Here is a 19,474-nt window from a genome sequence, read left to right as displayed (position 1 = left end):
CAAATCATTTGATTAACAGATATTGCCACTAATAAATATGTGCACTATAAATTTGGATGGTCTCACAGATTAGCTGCTTGTAATCTTCTTTTTTTTTTTTAATTTTTTATTAAGTGTGCCATTTGTGTTACTTAAATGTCTCAAATATTAATTAGTGGAACTGAATTGAATTGTTCTAAAGTAGTTTTGGCATAAGAAGAGCTGAATTGTTCTATGATCCTTGTGAGCCCAAGATTTTCCATTCCCCATTTGATAGATTGGGACATGTAACCCACTCCTCGAATCTGCTCTGTTCTCACAAATGGGTTGAATTGGTACTGCTCCAAGCGCAGAACGAATTTGAATTTTTTTTTTTTTTTTTGTCACCACACTGCAAGAATTCGCATTCCATATTCGTGAAAGAAAAATCACATTCTTAAAAGACTTTCACACAGAAAACTAGCCCAAAATAGTGTGCTAGAGTAGAGTTACTTTGATAATTTATGAAACTATTCTCATAGGGATTTTATTTTAAAAATAGATATATATATATATATAAGAATATGTAAAAAAAAATTATATTACCCTGTATCAAAATTCTACACAGCAAAAAGAAATATATATATATATATATATATGCCTGCAATGCATGAGGGGAAATAAAAAGTAGACATATAAAATAAACACCTTTCAAAATTCAATGGGTTGGGGATTATGAGAAAATATGGGGCATCTTGCTTGCAAGAACACGTTCGCGTCTTTCAACGTACCCAAATGGGAACCAACCTGCTGTGCCTTTGCATTCGCCTTCCGCCCACCCACTGTCCGACACCTGTAATTGTAGCTAATAAGCAACCTTTTTCTGTTATCTTTTTGTCTTAAAAGAGATAGAAACTTACAGTTGAGATGATAGTGTTTTACTAAAACCTTAGCTAAAGCATCCTAAAACTAGAACTCCCACGTAAAACGAATATAGAGGCAGCAGGCTTAAACTAGAGAGCAAACTTCAAACCTTTCGGATGACAACATAATCGCCAACTGACAAATTAAGCTCCACGTCAGATACAGCGCGATACGAGTGCATAGCCTACAATTATAAGATGGACAACACAGAATGTACAGGAATTATAATTTATTATAAAGACAGCAGGTTTTCTGAATCAACAATTCTTCCTAGTTATTTAGATTACCTCTCCCAGAAAATAATTCATACTCTCAGTCGATCCATTTTCTGTTGGAGAAGCAAACATCTCATTAGCTTCCTCATATGATGGTGGTGGGGGCATGCTGTCTACACTTGGAGATGATGGTGCTTCAATTCTTTTCTGCTCTGACATCATCTGTCAAATTGGGGAAACAAAAAAATTAGTATAGACTTGGTGGATTCAGGGCAGAGATAAAGCAAGAAAATGGGAAAGAGTGCCTTGAATGATTCCATACCTCGCCCTCAAGCTCATCAAGTATCCGAAGAACACTCTGATGGTAAGAACGTTCCAATTCAACCTTTGAAACAGGACATAAAAAAGTTTTTCAAATCTAAATCTCATATAAAGGCAGACAGATAGATTAGATAAAAAGATATGCTGAAACAAATAGAACGGATGGCATTACCACGGCAACCAGACGCTGCAGAGTCAGCCTCTGTTGCTGAGCTTCAACAGCAGACATTGCTGCAACAGCTTCTTTTCCCAATATTGCCATGTTTGATTTTATGTCTTGTAGTTTGACCTCTGCTGCTTCAAGTTTCAAAGCAACTTCAGGATTGCCCATTCCTTCTCTCACTTTTGCTTGCCGTTTGGAAACTTCAACAGCCTATCTAGATTCAAAGAAACAAAAGAGGACGAGCAGTTTAAGTGAGCTTCTAATATGCTTTCAATAATAATAATAATAATAATAATAATGCATCAAAGCCATGGAAACAGTTGAAAGTTCTCTATAAAGGAAAAGAGAACAACGAAAAATTTGGAAAGAGAAATTGGTAATGAAGAAAAATCACCATAAGTAGCCGTAGGAAAAATTGATGTAGTGATTAAGTACTAAAATTATAATAGGTGATATACCTGAGCTTCGGCCTCTTGTCGCATTCTATCATAACGCTGAGCAAGATGTCGAGCATCTTCCAGTGGAGCTCCCATTACCATTGCTCTCAATGGCTCTGCAACCTGATAAAACAGGCGTCAGAAACACAGCACAAGAATTTAACTGATTACGCTAGAACTACTTCATACAAACTAGCAGAAAACTAAATCCAAAATAATATTAAAAAAGAGCTGTTATCCTGAATAGTGAGCATGGCAAGAAGTGAAACAGAACTCAAGGCAATAGTTTGTTACTCATATCCAAAACTTCAAAGGGTTCTCTGGTTATATCTAGAATCTAGTGCACTTGAGTGTTCAAGTACTCTACTCAAACCTAAGGATTTGCCTTTGAATTCATCCTAGAAAATCCAATGGCCAGAATAATTCCCTCTCTAGTATCTTATTCCTTTATCCCACACTAACCAAACATTTTATAAATAATTGCACCCAGAAGTTTATCATTATCCATTTGGAAATGCTATTTGGACACTCACTTGTGATACTCTTGGAACACCAGTGTATTGATGTGTTATATTTTATATCACATCAATGTATAAAATATACAACATTTCAATGCATGAGTGTCACTAAAAGTGTCACAAGCGAGTGTCTAAATAGCATTTCCGATAACCATTGTTTTACTTCAACCCCACCCCCACAATCAAATGTAGTCCTATATATTAACATTATCTGGAACAAGTTTGGGTATGAGGGGGATTGTTCTTTGACTTGATTTTGTCTCACATTGGGATGGGTTCTGGAGTGAGGTTTCGGTTGGATAGCTGGCGTGCCCATAGACCTCTTTGTGAATTCTTTCCTAACCTTTTCCCAACTAGCAAGGAATAAAGAGGGAATTTGTAGGCAAATGCTTGTCACCATCCTTAGACGGCATGGTATGATCTCCTGAGTTCAGGTGTAACATCCTGTATTGGATGCTTGATTACATGGAAAACTTTTCATGGCCTCCTTTTGATTACCACTTAACTAGACATGAGGAAGGCATGTGGGTTTGGTGCCCATTGAGAGTACAGATGTTCTCGCTCCCTGTTCGATAAGGGTCACTGTGATAGGAAAGATTACCCTTGTTCTAGAAGGCCATTTGGAGATCTAGGACTCTGCCCAAAGTGGTCTTTCTTTGTCTAGACCACTTCCCTTGGACTACTCCCACCTTAGATAGTTAACAAAGAGGAGACATAGTGTGATTCATTGGTGCTTTATAATGCAAAATGAATTATTAGATAATAGAACACTTCTTTTTCATTGTATCATGGCCTAAAAAGTTTGTGGTTTCTCATTTGCCATCTACTATGTTTAGTAGGTGATGTAGCCTTAACAATAGACCTTATGCACTCTTGAAGTCGAGGCTGCCTGATATAAAGCCAGTCTCATGCTTAGGAAGCTACTTTGTTCTGTGCAAATGGAGTTACTTTGGCACCTATGAAGTACGGACGAGGACATGACATTTTCCAAAAAAACGACATGACACAGTTAGGATATGTTAATTAATAAATTAAATGTTATATTTCTAATGACACAATAAAGTATCAAAACTTGTATTCTAAACTCATAGATAAGCATCTATCCCAAAAAAAAAAAAAACTCACAAATAAATATTTAAAATTCATAAATACAAAATAAATAACAATATAACATAGAATATTAGAATATCATATTCTTCAACAAGCAGTCCAACATGTATATCAAGTCCGAAGAAGAAACACTATAGCCTCCAACATAATAAAATTTAACTATATAAAATATTATAATATACATATCAATGTTATTAAAGGCACACCTAGGTGCAAAGCGCACCTTGGGTGCTTGGAATGCTTCCAGGTAGGGGTGGCAATACGGATTGGCGGGTTGTAATCGTGTCGTGTTGAGACACACGTATAACACGTATCAGACTAACCCAAACACGATCCGTTTAATAATCGTGTCAAATTCCTTAAACCCGAACACGACACGTTTATTAAACGTGTAACATGACACGACCGTTTAACCCATTTAACTAAACGTGTCATGTCACATGTTAACCTGTTTAACCCGTTTAATTAAAACGGGTTATGCTGTGTCACTTGTTAAACGTGTTATTTCGTGTATAATCGTGTTAACGTGCTCAGATCAACCCACTAACCATTTTAATTAAACATGTCATTTCGTATATAATCGTGTTAACGTATTCGGGTCAACCCGTTAACACGTTTAATTAAACGGGTCATTACGTGTCTAAACGAGTTAGACGGGTTGACCCGTCTAAGACACGGAAATAATCGTGTCATAAACAAGTTGACCCGTTTATGACCTGAACCCAATTAACCCCAACCCTAACCCGCTTAATTCCGTGTCGTGTTCAAAATTGCCAGCCCTATTTCCAGATGGGCGCAAACCATCAAGGTGCGCATAGGCCCAAGGTGCCTTGGGCTTAGGCACACCTAGGCCTTTTTAACTGTTTTTTAGGGTTTTTATTTTACTATTTATTATTTTATTTAATTTTTTACTATTTAGGGTTTAAATTTATTGTTTCAACTACAAATTTGACAATGAGTAAAAAGGCTACTACAAATGCTCCAATTGAATTTGAACTAGATGAAGATGGAGAGGGAAATGATGTGGAAAAAGATATTACAGATGATGCTTCTAATGATGAAAATATGAAAATGTTTGATCTTGATGATGAGGATGATTTTTAGATTATTTAAAACACATAATTAGTTAATTTTGATTAAGATTTAAGACCTATAAATTGTTTTAAAATTTAGTTTAAATTGACTTAAAGACTTTTAGATTGCATCTTTTGACATTTTTTATTGTTCTTTTCATTAGTATATGTTGAATTTTTTAATTTCCTTGATAATATACTTGTGAATATGTTATTAGGAGTTAAAACATATTTTATATCTTATTCTTCAACTAGAATATATATTTTTCTTTTTTTTTATTAGTTAGTATGTGCCTAGTTCCTTCAAACACGCGCCTCGCCTTGTGCCTTAGGCTCCAACACCCTTTTGAACTTAGTTCTTTAATAACATTGATACGTATTTAGATTCAAGAAGAGTTTGAGACTCATCACAACAATTCACAAGGATTCAAATGGTCAAGACTTGAGTTGTCCTCGAAAAGTCCAATGGACTCATTGTTGTGTCGACATTGTTTGGAAAACCCAATGATCCCAACCACACACAACTCATCTAGACCCCTAACCACTTTGTCTCAATGCTGCTCACAAGACCCAATTATAGTTGCCACTCACTGTTGATGTTATTAGTTGTCACATTGCCCACAATCTAGTCCATGGGTTAGTTGAATCGAAGGACAAAGTTTATTCTAGTCATCACCAATCACTCAACAAAGTCTCATCTTCAACCCTTATCCCTCAAAATCCAATCGACAATCAAAGGAATAGAAGTGTGAAGTGCCTGGCAATTGAAGAATTGTGTAGGCAAAACCCAAAGATTCATGTAGAAATCAAGGTCAGGTTCCTAATTCTATATGCATACAAAGTTTTTGTCAAGGGGGCATGCGTATCCTGTGCATGTCCCTTCATGTATCCGTTTCATAAATAATAAAAAAGGGTCGAAGGTGTGTTGGTGTGTTTGACACGCCAATGACATTGGTATGACACCCTCACCTATGTGTCCATGCTTCATAGTTTGGCATGAAAGAAATAATAGAATTTATGAAGGTATTGATCATTTTTTGTGAATGAGAGAGGAGGTTCTCTTTTAGTTTAATCATGTTTTGGATAATTTATATGGGCCTTCATACAGACTTCCCCGTTCTTTGCTTTTGGGTGCTTCTTTCCCTTTTGCTCTCTTCTTGGTCAACACTTTTTGGTGTTTCTTTGTTTATGGACATTTTTTACTTATCAAAAAAAGAGAAAAAAAAATTGAAGGTATCATCCTAAATGCTATGAAGCACAGACACAGCACACGTTGGTGAGGGTGTCATATCAATGTCACTGCCATGTCGGGCATTTTGACACGTTGACACGCCTAACAATTTTTATTATCCATGAAATGGATACATGAGTGGACACTCTGAGTGTTTCCTCAATGAACACTTCGTATACATATAGAATTAGAAAATCAGCCTTGATTTTTGCATGAATCTTTGGGTTTCGACTGCATGATTCTTCAATTACCAGGCACTTCATGTATCTATTCATTTGATTGTTGATTGGATTATGAGGGATAATAGTTGAAAACGAGACTGGTGATTGATGACAACTGGAATAAATTGTCTTTCAATCTGACTAACCTGTGGACAATATGACAACTAATGACGTCGTCAATGAGTGGCAACAATGATTGGGTCTTGTTGGGAAAGAGCATATTACCCGAGTTGTTGTTACTGTGTTCGTACTGATGATTATTTAATTAATTGTGATGTTGTTGTATTTTGCTATATAGTAGGTTGCTTTGATATGCGCTTATGTTGTAGTTATTCAATCTTAGTTAGGCAGTGGCTTAGGCTTGTTGGGTATATATAATCAGCATTGCCTTCGTTTTATGTTTTAAGGTTTTCATTTGTTCATTCTACTTTCTCTAAGTAAAGATCCGAGTATTCTTTTCTCTCGATTGTGCCCTAGCTTCTTTTGCCTAAGTTTCATCCATTTCATGGTATCAGAGCCTTTGACCAAAAGTCTATGGCGTCTAACCCCAATCACAATGCCTCTTCTTTCCTTCCACCTCATTCTTCTTCATTGTTATCCTCTGCCTCACAGTCAGACTTTACTGCGATAGCAAAAGCCTTTATTTATATACCAATTAGGCTGGATCTGAATAACTACATCTTTTGGAAGACGCAAATCTCAACTACAATCAGAGCCTTCGATCTCCGGTCATTCCTCAACAAGGCGCCACCTCCAGCAAAATATGTAATGGATCCTGATGCTGGTGAAGACGGATCTCTTGTGATGAATCCGAAATATCTAAGTTGGATGCGATCAGATCAGAGGCTGGCTTTTCTTCACAATTGGCAAGGAAGTCTTGTCGTACGTGATTCATTCTGAATCATCTGTCGAGGTATGGTTCTCTTGGAAAATCTATATTCTCGCCAAACTATTGCCAAATGATTTCAATTAAAGTAGCAGCTTATAGATCGATTAAGAAGGATTCTTTGTCAATAAATGACTATGTTCTTAAGATCAAAACAATAGGCCATTCACTTGCTGCTATAAGAGAGCCTCTAAGTGACAAGGATTTGCTTCTTGCAATCCTCAATGGACAAGATCATGAGTATGTCGTTAGTCTCATTACTCATCCAATGGATGATATTGATCTTGAAAAAGTCCAGTATTTGTTGCAGATGCATGAGCAAAGATTAACTTCTAAGAATTTGTCGCATTCATCTATTAATGTTGAGTCGATCATGCTATCCTCTATGCATGTTAATATGACTGCATATACATCGAGAGGTCATAGTTATTAAAGGCACACTTAGGCGCCAGTTTGGCGCCTTGCCTGGGCCAAGGCGACATGATTTCAGCAAGGCCTTCGCCTTGTAAGGTGAGGCGCTAAGGCAAGAGGTGCACCTCATGAAACCCGCGCCTGCATCCTCTCTTCCTCTCCTCTCCAGCCTCCCCTCTTCTTGGTTCCAGCATGTATACATTATAACATATTTACATTTCTTTAGTTTAAGTAAATGTATTTACTTTAATACATAAATGTAAATAAGAAAGCACCCCCCATTTAGATTCAATAAAAATATCTAAAAAATCAAATCCATAACAATAAGAAAATAGAATTTTGGTTTTAATACAAACTCAAGATTTAACGATTTTACCACCCCCAAAATACATACATACCTACTATTTCTTGAAAAATTCATTAAAAATCATTTTAACAACAATGAATACTAGCTATCCAAATACCGGGAGATAGTTTTTCAAAATGAAAACATTTTCTTATATGTCTCCTTATAATGCGCTAATCTTCTAGACTTAGAAAAATAACATTTTTCAAAATGAAAACATTTTTTTGATTGTGCTCTTGTAGTGTTTATTGATTGTGGAGACTACTAAAGCTTGTCCAAAATGTTCTCCATCAGTAAAATAAAATATTGGAGAGTACATGCAAAAGAAAAAAAATAACAAGGATGAGCAAAATATGGCACCGTAAGATGATGATTTTCAATTTGGTGAAGGGTATGATGATGATGATTAAAACTTTTTTATTGATTGTGGACTTGTAGTGTTTATATGTTTGTTTAGAACTTTGCATGATGATTGGTATTTGTTTGAGTTTGAGACTTTAAGTTTGAACTTTGATGATGTTTCTAGTTTAGAAATTGCATGATAAATGAATCAACTTTGATGTTGTTAGTTTAGAATTTGAAGATAATGAATCATTAATGATATGCATGTGTTATTATTAATAATTTGATAGTTTTTTATGATTTTACAAGATTTTGAGTTTTTTTTTTTTAAATGTGCGTCTCGCTTCGCAAAGGAGCACCTCGCCTCATGCGCCTCAGGCTCCAGGACCCTTTGTGCCTCGTGCCTTTCAGAATTATGCGAGAGGTGCTGGAAAATTTATGAATAATAGAGGTGGTTATGTAAACCGAAAAGGAAGAGATCGGGGTAGACAATCTGGTAGAAGAATTTACTGTCAACTATGTGGCAAGCCAGGGCACTTTGTTGATAGATGTTATCATTGTTTTAATAGAAATTTCTGGAGAAATTTTGCTCCTATGTTTGGTCAAAGTTTTGGTCAAAATTTTGGAAGATCTTCAATGGTTCCTCAGTTAGATTCGAGAGCATTTTTAGCCTCCCTTAGTGATTCTAGTGAGGCCTACATGAGTGATCTAGGTTATGTTCAAGGGGCTCATTATGGCCATTTTTCTCAACCTCTTGATAATACTCCACATTCTTCTTTTGTCAGATCCTTCTTGATTTATTGACTCCAGAGCCACAAATCACATAACCTCAAATCTCAGCAATCTTTTCTTGCATACTCCTTATAGTGGTAGTGATAAAGTCTACGTTGGTAATGGTAAGCAACTTTCTATGTCTAACATTGGTCTTGGACAATTGCATACTCAAACTAAGCCTATCTCTACTATTTCATTGTCAAATGTCCTACATGTGTTCCTAACATGAAAAAGAATCTGATTAGTGTCTCACAACTTACAAGAGAGCATAATCTTGTTGCTGAATTTAACTCCCATTCTTGTTTGATTAAGGACAAGCGGGTAGGTGCTACTCAAAAGATGCCTAAAGGATGGGCTTTACCAGCTAGGTTCAACACTTGATCATGCTACTTCCAACGCTCCAGCCCAGCCTGTTGAGTCTAATTCGATTGTTGGCAGTACATTTTTTTCAGTGTAATGTTTTTCCTTTAAACAAATGTCAAAGACAACATCCATTTTGTCATGGACTGTCATCTAGTGTTCATGTAGCTCACAATGATAAGGTGTGTTAACAATGGCATGCAAAGTTAGGGCATCCATCGTTCAATGTACTGCATTTGGTTCTTAATAAAATTCATATTCCTTATTATCATTCGATTCTTTCTTTTTGTGATTCATGTAAAATTGGAAAACTCCATCAACTTCCCTTTGTTGATTGTCCAATTACAACAAAGAAACCACTTGAATTGGTTTACTCATATTTGTGGGGTCCCTCTCCTATTTTGTCTGTTGAAGGTTATCAATATTATATTATTTTTGTGAATGCCTATACAAGATATACATGGCTATGCCCTTTAAAGATCAAATCTGATGCCCTATCTACATTTGTAACTTTTCATAAACTTGCTAAACCCAATTTCAAACCAAAATTCAGGCCTTACAAACATATAACGAGGGGCAATTCAAGGTATTCTTGCCTTATCTTCATAGCAGTGGCATACAACCTCCATTTACTTGTCCCTATACCCATCAATAAAATGGTGTAGCCGAGAGAAAACATAGACACATAGCAGAGATGGGGCTCACTTTATTATCTCATGCTAACATGCCACTCAAGTTTTGGGTTGAAGCTTTCCAAACAATGGTTCATACAATCAATTTGCTTCCTCTCCTCTCAAATTCAACACACCATTTGAGCTTCTATATCACAGGCAACCTAATTACCTAATGCTGGAGCCTTTTGGATGTGCTTATTTCCCTTATCTCCAGCCTTATAGCAAGCACAAGTTTGATTTTCATTCAACCAATTGTGCTTTCATTGGGCATAGTCATGAACAAGTAGGTTATAAGTGCTTTCATCCTTTGGTCGGGTTTATATTTCATGTCATGTGCAATTTAATCCTTATGAATTTCCCTTTCCTCATTTGTTTTCCTCTTCTTCTCCTATATCTCAATCTTGTTCTAATGGGTTTTCCACTCTATTTTTCCAGTCTCTTCCTTCTTTTGCTTCCTCTACAATAGCACAACCCTTAAATTTTTCCTTGTCAAACACTGATTCCTTAGCTTCCTCATTCATTGGTTCACCTCCTGTTGCTGCCGTTTCACAGCCTCATTCTAGACCTGCAGCTCGCGCCACTAAACACAGCTGCACCAGCCTCTTCCGCTCATCCTATGCTTACTAGGTCCAAGGCCAAATAGCTTCAACTTACCTCTCATGCCCTAGTGGGTTCCTTAGAGCCTAGTTCTATTCATGAGGCCTTTTTAGACGCATGGTGGGTTAAGGCTATGGAGGAAGAGTTTGCCGCCTTGCATTGCAATCATACTTGGGATTTAGTTCTATTTTCTGAGGATGTGAACCTCATTGGCTGCAAGTGGGTTTTTAGAGTTAAATATAATTTTGAAGGGACAATGCTTAAGGACAAGGTTCGGTTGGTAGCCAAGGGATTTTTTCGAACACTGAGAGTTGATTATGCTGAGACTTTTAACTCTGTTGTTAAGACCCCTACTATTCGAGTTTTATTCACCTTATCTGTTACTTTTGGTTGGGACATTCAGCCGGTGGATGTAAACAATACTTTTTTGAATGGTGACCTTACTGAGGATGTGTTTATGTCTTAGCCAGAGGGGTTTGTTGATGCTCGGTATCCTTCAGATGTGTGTAAGCTAAGGAAGTCTCTCTACGGCCTTAAGCAAGCTCCTCAAGCTTGGTACACAAACCTAAGAGTTGCCCTATAGTCATGGGGGCTTTTATGGGTGGTGTCTGATGCTTCATTGTTTATTAAGCACACTCCTCAATTTGTGTTATTTGTATTGGTGTATGTAGATGATATCCTAGTCACAGGATCTGATACTGCAACCCTTAGAGCATTTATTCAAGATTTGGACACTAATTTTGCTCTAAAAACTCTAAGATCTGTTCATTACTTGCTAGGGTTTGAAGTTCATAGAGATCATAATGGGATTTACCTCACACAGTCTAAATATACCTTGGATTTATTGCAGAAGCCAGCTATGCAAGACTGTAAACCATGTGATACTCCCATGAATTTAGCTATCTCCTTAACTAATAAGGGTGATTCTTTCTCAAATCCATCTCTATATCGAACCATTATCAGGTCCTTGCAATATTTGACTTACACTAGACCAAATATCTCTTTTGTAGTCAATAAGCTAAGTTAGTTTTTGTCCTCTTCTAAACAGCAGCATTGGATGCCCTGTAAGCGATTGCTTAGATATCTCAAGGGTACCCTTGGTTTGGGTTTATTGTTCTCACCAACACCTACTGATTTACCCTTAGTTGTCTACATTGATGTGGATCATGTTGGTTGTAGGGTTATCAGGCGGTCAACTAGTGGTGTTTGTGTGTTTCTTGGGAATAATCTGATAGTGTGGAGTTCTTGGAAGCAGTCAGTGGTTTCCAAGTCTGTTGGAGAGGTTGAATGTAGGGCTATTGCTCAAGGGGTAATTGAGATATTGTTGTTGAAGTCACTGTTTGCAAAGTTGGGATATCAGTGTGTTCATACACCGATTGTATGGAGTGACAATATGGCCGGTAAGAGTATTGCTGAAAATCCGGTGTTTCATTCTCGCACTAACACATTGAGATTGATGTGCACTTTGTGTGAGAAAAGGTGGAAAATGGTGAGGTGGAGATTGGTTATGTCCCTACTTCCTATCAGCTAGCTGATATCTTCACTAAGGGTTTACTAAGGAGCAAATTTCAGTGTTTGTGTGACAAACACAGTCTAAAGTTGTCACCTATCCAGGCAGCAGCCTCTCAAGAATTTTCAGAGAAGCAACCGGTTAAGAGGGAGTCTAGTTTGAGGCGAGAATGTGAAAGAGCATATTACTTGAGTTGTTGTTACCGTGTTTGTGCTGATGATTATTTAATTAGTTGTGTTGTTGTTGTATTTTGCTATATAGTAGGTTGCTTTGATATGCGCTTATGTTGTAGTTATTCAATCTTAGTTAGGCAGTGGCCTTAGGCTTGCTGAGTATATATAATCAGCATTGCCTTCGTTTTATGTTTTAAGGTTCTCATTTGTTCATTCTATTTTCTCTAAGTAAAGATCCGAGTATTCTTTTCTCTCGATTGTGCCCTATCATTTTTTGCCCTAGTTTCATCCATTTCAGTGAGCAACGATGAGATGAAGCAGCTGGGGTCTAGACAAGTTGTGTGCGGTTGAGACTGTCGGCTTTTCTGAGCAACGTTGACATTGCAACGCAGTGACGAGTTTGCTGGACTTTTCAAGGACAACTCAAGGCTTGACATTTTGAATCCTTGGGAGTTGTTGTGATGAGTCTTTGACTCTTCTTGAATCTAGATATGTACATTATAATATTTTAAATAGTTGTATTTTTTATGTTGGAGGCTAGAGTGTTTCTTCTTGGGACTTGATATATATTATATATTTCATTTAATCATGTCGGACTGCTGGAATTGAGTTTTCTTGTTGCAGAATATGATATTCTAATATCCCATGTTATATTTTTATTGCCATTCATGTTTGGAATAAATCACTTGAAGCATCATTGCCATTCATGTTTGGAATATAAATCCAAAAATCAAACTTCTACAAAAGTCTAAACAAAAAAGTAGATATTTGCAAATAATTATCAGGAAAGAAAACAGGTAGTGGCAAAGTCTAGAGTGCACTTTTAAGCACAAGCCAACACTTCAAAATAATGAAATAGCATGTTTAGAATAGAAATTACTAGTTTACAAAAATGGAACTTAGGAAATGGACGTGTCCAGCTTTGTTTATCAAAAATCACACTTTCTTAACCTTTGGAAATTGCATGATAGCCTGGTCAAAGATTTTGCTGTCCTCAAATGGCTTGTGGCTTGGTAACAGTTTTAATTTTGTGGCCATTTCTAAAGCTTCTGTTATCTTCCAGTATCACAGAAAGGCCCATTGCTTGTTGCTAAAAAGTTATTGTCTGCAAGAGGTAACTGGGAAACTTTAATGTAAGCCACCATACATCAAAACCAACCAAACTATGGTTTCCATTCATCCCCATTTTCCTCTTTTGGGGGGGGGGGGGGGGGGGGGGGTGAAAATCAAGAGACTTGTTTGTTAACACTTCGCTCTAGTATATATACAGAGCTATCCTGAAACATACAAAACTAAAACTAATTCCCCGGCAGGGCAGCCTCCCTATCACCTTTTACATACAGGAGGAATTTAAAGCAAACTTTAACATAGCTTGTGAGAAAACAAGCAAAATTATCGTGCAGAAGTTCTATTTATAGTTCACTGACTCAGCCTGACACAAGCAAGTATTAGGTAACTTATATACTGCATTACTTTGTAGCATTAGTTGGTACACCCACATAATCAAGCCACAAGCTCAATCAATCTCAAACCTGCAGAAATAATTAACCAGAGAATCTTATGGCTCAAACACACAAACTAAACTAGGTACAATCAGCTGGTAAAGTCTCATGTTATGGGACAGCAAGTAGATCAGTCAGTGGATCCATTTAGTGGCAGTCTACAAGTGGTTTACTCATGGAAAGAAGGCGGCTTAGGGCGGGGCTAAGTATCCTAATATTATGTTTTAAAATATTCTGCTATGTTCTGTTTTCTTTTATCAATTTGCTTTCTATTTCTCTGTCGATTACATCAGTTATTAGCATTTGAATTTGTCTAGATCTGCTATTCTTTAGAAAGCAGTTCTTAGTTCTCAGATGGCAGTTATTTCTTCTAAGATAGTAGTTATTCCTCTACTTTCCTGTAAGACTCATATGCAGTTCAGAGGGGAATAAACATTTTTATGCAATATTTTTCAGAAAAGTTTTGAGTACTTTCTTACTCAAGGAGATTGTTGGATTCTCCCCTAACAAGCCAAATATTCTAGTCAAGATAGGTCCGAAAGGGAGAAGATCGCAGAAGCATTCAGCAACTTCTTTTTCTGATTATTCTGTTTCAGGACCTATAACCAGATCCATGGCTAGGGAACATACCATCTCAATACTGAATGCAATGATGATCTGTTGCTTTTATATCCTTCTCCATATTTTTTGTACAAAGACAGTATGTAGCGAAGCTACTGCAACTCAGAGGAACAATGTAGCGACTGGTGACCAGTATAAGGAACTAGGAACATAGTTGATAAGGACAATTGCCACTCTAACCATAGCAGCAAAGAATAACAAAATGCCCATAAGAGTTAAAATAATATGGTAGTTTCATCCGAAATGGAAATTGCAAGGAGTGAATCTGTGATGTGCTGTTCATGTACCTTATTTCTACGGTGCCTTAAACTTTGATGAAAGAGAAAAAGAACAAGCAGACCTGTGTACCAAGGGCTTTTAGCATATTTCCACGCTCCTTCTCCATTTGACAATGAGCTCGTCCAAAATTAAATGCAGCTTTTGATAAGGTGTTGCAACTGGTGCATGTATTCTCAACACCATATTTTCGGCCACTTTCAGACAACTTAGTTCCTGTTAGAAATTGGACATCACAAGAATACAAATATCAAAATCTATGGAACCTCATACAACCAGAATACTAATAATCAACATCAAAGCTCCACAAACAGACCTATCTCAACTTGTTTGGATCCAGTGACAATAGAACCTTCTACTCCCCGAACAATCTCTCTTTGGAAATGCTGAAAAGGAAGAGCAAGCACCTTGAGAAACAAGAGAGAATCTCGAAATAAGAGTAAGCTGAGCCACACAGAAAGATATAGAGAATTTATAATAGGACCAAGTAACCTTGGCACCCCTTGTCGAGAGGTAAAGTTGCTCAAGTTTCTGATACTGTTGGAGCTCCGTTGCATCTAGAACAACATTACCTGAACCTCCATATCCTCCAGATCCGAACTGCTTTAGGACAGCCTGAAATTAGCTTGATGTCATTAACACTCAGGTCTTGCAAAAGTGGGTCGGAAGCAGGTAGAGTCAAATTCCAAACCTCCTTTACCAATTATTGTTTTATTTATTTATTTTTCTTGGAAAGAGGACTACCAATTATTGATTTCCAATAGCCAGTTTCTAACCCATTAAGAAAGAAGATCCTTTTCATTAAAAGGGAAATGAATTACATGCTAATCTAAACAGAGGAACCCAAACTTCTATTACAAATACTAGTCATCCATGTTTGACTGTTTTAGGGGTGTAGAGGTCATTATCACACTCCTCAGGTAGCGGACAATAGTTTATAGATCATGTTTGCCTTGGAGATCCTGAACAGATATTCCCTAATTTGAACTTCTTCTTCAATATAACACCAGTTTGTGCATGATGCCACCAGCAAGTTAAAACCAGATTTCCTTGTATAACTTCATAAATAGAAACACATAGAAAAAGAAATATAAACAATACGAAAAGGGGCTCTGCATAAAACAAAATGACATCTCACACTAGCATGTACTGTCAATAACGTTTTGCTGTCTACAACACCTTTGACGTCTCATCACTTTTTTTTAGCTCATAGGGAAGGCATTGATTGCATGCATGTTTTAAGATTCTGCAAATCAAAGTGAGAGGAATTTATAGCAGCAGCTGACCACATGTCATTTTTGTAAATTTGTTATCGATTTAACTAAAATGGGGAGTACTTTTGAAAACCTGGACGGCCTTAAAAATATCCATGACTGCAGAATAAGTGGGTATTAGCTCATCTTTAAGGTGCATTTAGATGTCCCACAGTTGTTCATAACTGCCGATCCTAAATATCATTGTCTATAACAGCAAAATTTGAGAGGAACTCCAGCATAGAGGCACCTTCATTATATGTTTTCCAGAAGTAAAAAAACTGGAAAATACTTACATGGTTTTTGAGATGGTTGCCACATTATTAAAATAGTGCTCAAGAGAATTAGGATGGTTAAAGTTCAAAGACATGCAACTCTGTCATTACTAATTGGTCCCATTACAAGTAAAACACTGGTTAAAAAAGCTTTCAAATAATCCGGAAACCCCACAAACTCTTAACTGATGTATTAACAGCCTCTTCAAGAATTGAGATTCGTGCTGGCATACTAAGAAAACTCAAACACAATGAGTGCCTTAATATACTAGAGGCATCTCTGCAATGACATTGCATGGACCCCTTTGCAAGTATTTCAATTGACTAACGGGTAAATATACTTCATCATAATCTAGACCCTACTCTACCATGTCTAGGATTCCTGAGACTAATTTCTAAGAGTTTCATTATATTCAATTCTAACCTTAATATAATTGATGAAGTCTAGATTGCGTATAAAACTATCCAGTTAGATAAATGAAATCTACTTCGGAAAGATAAATTATCGTTTTACTGTCGAGAATTATTCTTGATTCAACTCAACTGTTTACAGATACATGAAATCTACTTCGGAAAGATATAACAAAATCCTATATCGTCACCAGGTATTAGTTAGAAACTTAGAATTGCTCAATCCGACTCCCGTTCAATCAAAGTTATGAGATACAGTATCTAATTCAAAAACAAATCGAACACGCACATAAAATCAGTGCGGCCGAAATCACATTTCCCGTAGTATGCAACGGGAACCGCATTAATCGTCTAAAAATTGGAAAAATAGAGAATATATTCGATAGCCAAATCACAATTCAACTAATGATTTTCGATGAATCGACACAGATGAGCATTGATCTGAGATATCCTCTCTTGCCCGATCAAATTAGGGTTCATTGGTGTTCCTTAAGAATGCATAGTTCGAGTATCACCCAGACAATACACACACGCACACACATACATACACATACAGATATGCATATATATATATATATATAGAGAGAGAGAGAGAGAGAGAGAGAGACCTGTTGCTGCCTGGCGACCTGTTCCCTGAACCTTGTCGCTTGTTTCTTGATCGCTTCCATGCCGCAGAGAGAGAGAGAGAGAGAGAGAGATGGCAGATCAGTACATATTTACATTTAGGAAATGATTCGTTTTGTCATTCTACCGCCGTGAAACGCTCTTTTTAATATATAATATTTAATTGTTTGAAGTTGATTATTATTTTAGACCGGCCCATATTTCTTTTTTATATTTCGAATTATACAATATTTTATATATCTAGACAACTATTTGCTTATATATATTTTATTAAAAAATATTTAAAATATTTTTTAGCCCAGACTGCAAAAAAACAAGTATAGTTTAGACGGAAAGTGATTTTATTCTAATTCTTTTTATATAAATTATTTGAATAAATTTTAAAAAAAATATGTCAAGCTTTTAACTTAATTTCAATTTTAAATGAATTTTAATTCTTTTCAATTAACATGTCAAATTTATTAGTTGTTTCAATCATAAAATGTCATAACACTTCATTAATTTATTCTATTAATAAACGTGATGATCCAGCAATAAATGGGATTAAATAAATATTAAGATAATAAAGAATATTGTTAAAGAATAAATTGGTTCAAAAAGAGAGACCTAAGGGTTGCTAAAAAACAACCATCATTTAATTATAGGGGCACTTCATTAGTTTATTCTATTAATGTGGTGATGCAATGATAAATGGAGTTAAATAAATAATAAGAAAGAGAGAGAGAGATGATTGAGGGTTGCTAAAGAACAACTCTCGTTTAGGAACACTTTATTAATTTATTCTATTAACATGATAATGTAACAATAAATGGGGCCACATAGATGCTAAGATAATAAGGAATATTGTTGAAGAATAATCTCTATTTAGAGAGAGACTTGAAAGTTGTTAAAGAACAACCTCGTTTAGTTCTAGGAGCATTTTGTTAGCTTATTCTATTAAAGTGGTGATATAACAATTAATAGGGTTAAATTAAATGATAAGACATCAAAGAATGTTGTTGAAGAACAACCCTCTGTTTAGAGAGAGACACACACCTAAGAGTTGTTAAAGAACAATCTTCGTTTAGCTGTAGAGGCACTTTATTAGTTTATTCTATTAATGTGATGATACAACAATAAATGATGTTAAATAAATATTAAAATAACAAAAAATATTGTTGAAGAACAACCCTCATTCAAAGAGAGAGAGACCAAAGGGTTGCTAAAGAACAACCCTTATTTAGCTATTGGGGCACTTTCTACAACTTAGCATCATTTATTGCCATTGTCAATTAAAGGAAACACTCATTGTAAGAGGTGAGAGAGAGAGCTCCATACTACAATCATCAACAATCTTGGGTTGTCGTGTTTTGTCGCTACAAAGAGGAAGATGACAACTCATGGAGCTTAGATTTATAGAGAGGCATCACTTCACCAAAGTTTTTATTTGGTGTTATCGTTAGTTAAGGACAACTAGATGTGAGAATAAGGTAGTGTAATAAAGGAGATCAACTTTGTTGTCAACCTTTGCATCATCGTTGTGGCAAATAGTTGTCAAAGCTCAGCTAAGACATAGGCCTATGCCTCGGGCCCCCAAGAAATAAGGGTCCCAAAATTAATAGGTAATTAAATTTTTTTTTTTTGTATGTTTTGTGATACAAAACTACTTATTCTATTTTACGATAATTTTATTTGAATTCATGTTCTGTTTATTTTGTTATTTTATTTGAACGAAGAGACAACACAACTCTCTAAGTCCATAGATCATTTTTCAATATTAAATAATGTATAGTAAAATGTCATTTAGACGAGTAGGCCCACAACTTTCTAAGTCGAGAGATTATTTTTCAATATTAGACAATAAATAATGAAGTGTAAACTAATAACGTAACGAAAAAAGAGAAAAAAAAGACAAGAAGTGACATATATTTTACGAGGACAATTTAATAAAATGATTTTTTGGACAACATAAATTTTATCTAAAAAAACTACATTGACCTAGGCATTAATGAAAAAAAAAAGTAAATCGATGAATTTTTAATTTGCAAGACTTGGGAATAAATTCTTCACATTTTTTTCTTATTCAATTTTTACACTTTCAGATATTTTTTTCTTGTCTATATTGTCAATTAAAAAATATTTATTTCTAGATTTGAATATAAAAATTTAATTAGTGATTTTACATTTGAAAAAACAAAACAAAGAAGGAATTAAATAATTTTTAATATTTATTAATATTATTAAAGGGCCACTAAATTAACTCTTGTCTAGGACTACAAATATTCTTAA

The 19,474-nt window shown here is 35.8% G+C and overlaps 1 protein-coding gene across 1 annotated transcript; it reads right to left on the bottom strand.

Moving 5' to 3' along the window:
* Positions 1–138: 138 nt before the first annotated feature.
* Positions 139–17,326, bottom strand: LOC127801378 (SH3 domain-containing protein 2-like). The gene is made up of 10 exons (XM_052336413.1): positions 17,191–17,326; positions 15,136–15,258; positions 14,960–15,029; positions 14,708–14,859; positions 2,040–2,141; positions 1,591–1,791; positions 1,420–1,482; positions 1,170–1,319; positions 992–1,066; positions 139–811 (listed from the first exon to the last, which is right to left on the bottom strand). Exons 1-10 carry the CDS (start codon positions 17,248–17,250, stop codon positions 692–694), a joined length of 1,116 nt encoding a protein of 371 aa, XP_052192373.1. The 5' UTR covers positions 17,251–17,326; the 3' UTR covers positions 139–691.
* Between the last annotated feature and the right edge of the window lie 2,148 nt (positions 17,327–19,474).

The sequence above is a fragment of the Diospyros lotus genome, chromosome 5 (genome assembly GCF_014633365.1).
Source record: "Diospyros lotus cultivar Yz01 chromosome 5, ASM1463336v1, whole genome shotgun sequence".
NCBI lineage: Eukaryota > Viridiplantae > Streptophyta > Magnoliopsida > Ericales > Ebenaceae > Diospyros > Diospyros lotus.
Note: the sequence above shows the minus strand (reverse complement) of the source record. Positions and strands in the feature narration are given on the sequence as shown.

Coding starts and splice junctions, on each gene's coding strand:
- LOC127801378 (XM_052336413.1), bottom strand. CDS start 17,250: ATGGAAGCGATCAAGAAACAAGCGACAAGGTTCAGGGAACAGGTCGCC. Junction 1,483..1,590: donor TGCAGCGTCTGGTTGCCGTG/GTAATGCCATCC, acceptor CCTGTTTCAAAG/GTTGAATTGGAACGTTCTTA. Junction 812..991: donor ATTATGTTGTCATCCGAAAG/GTTTGAAGTTTG, acceptor CTACAATTACAG/GTGTCGGACAGTGGGTGGGC.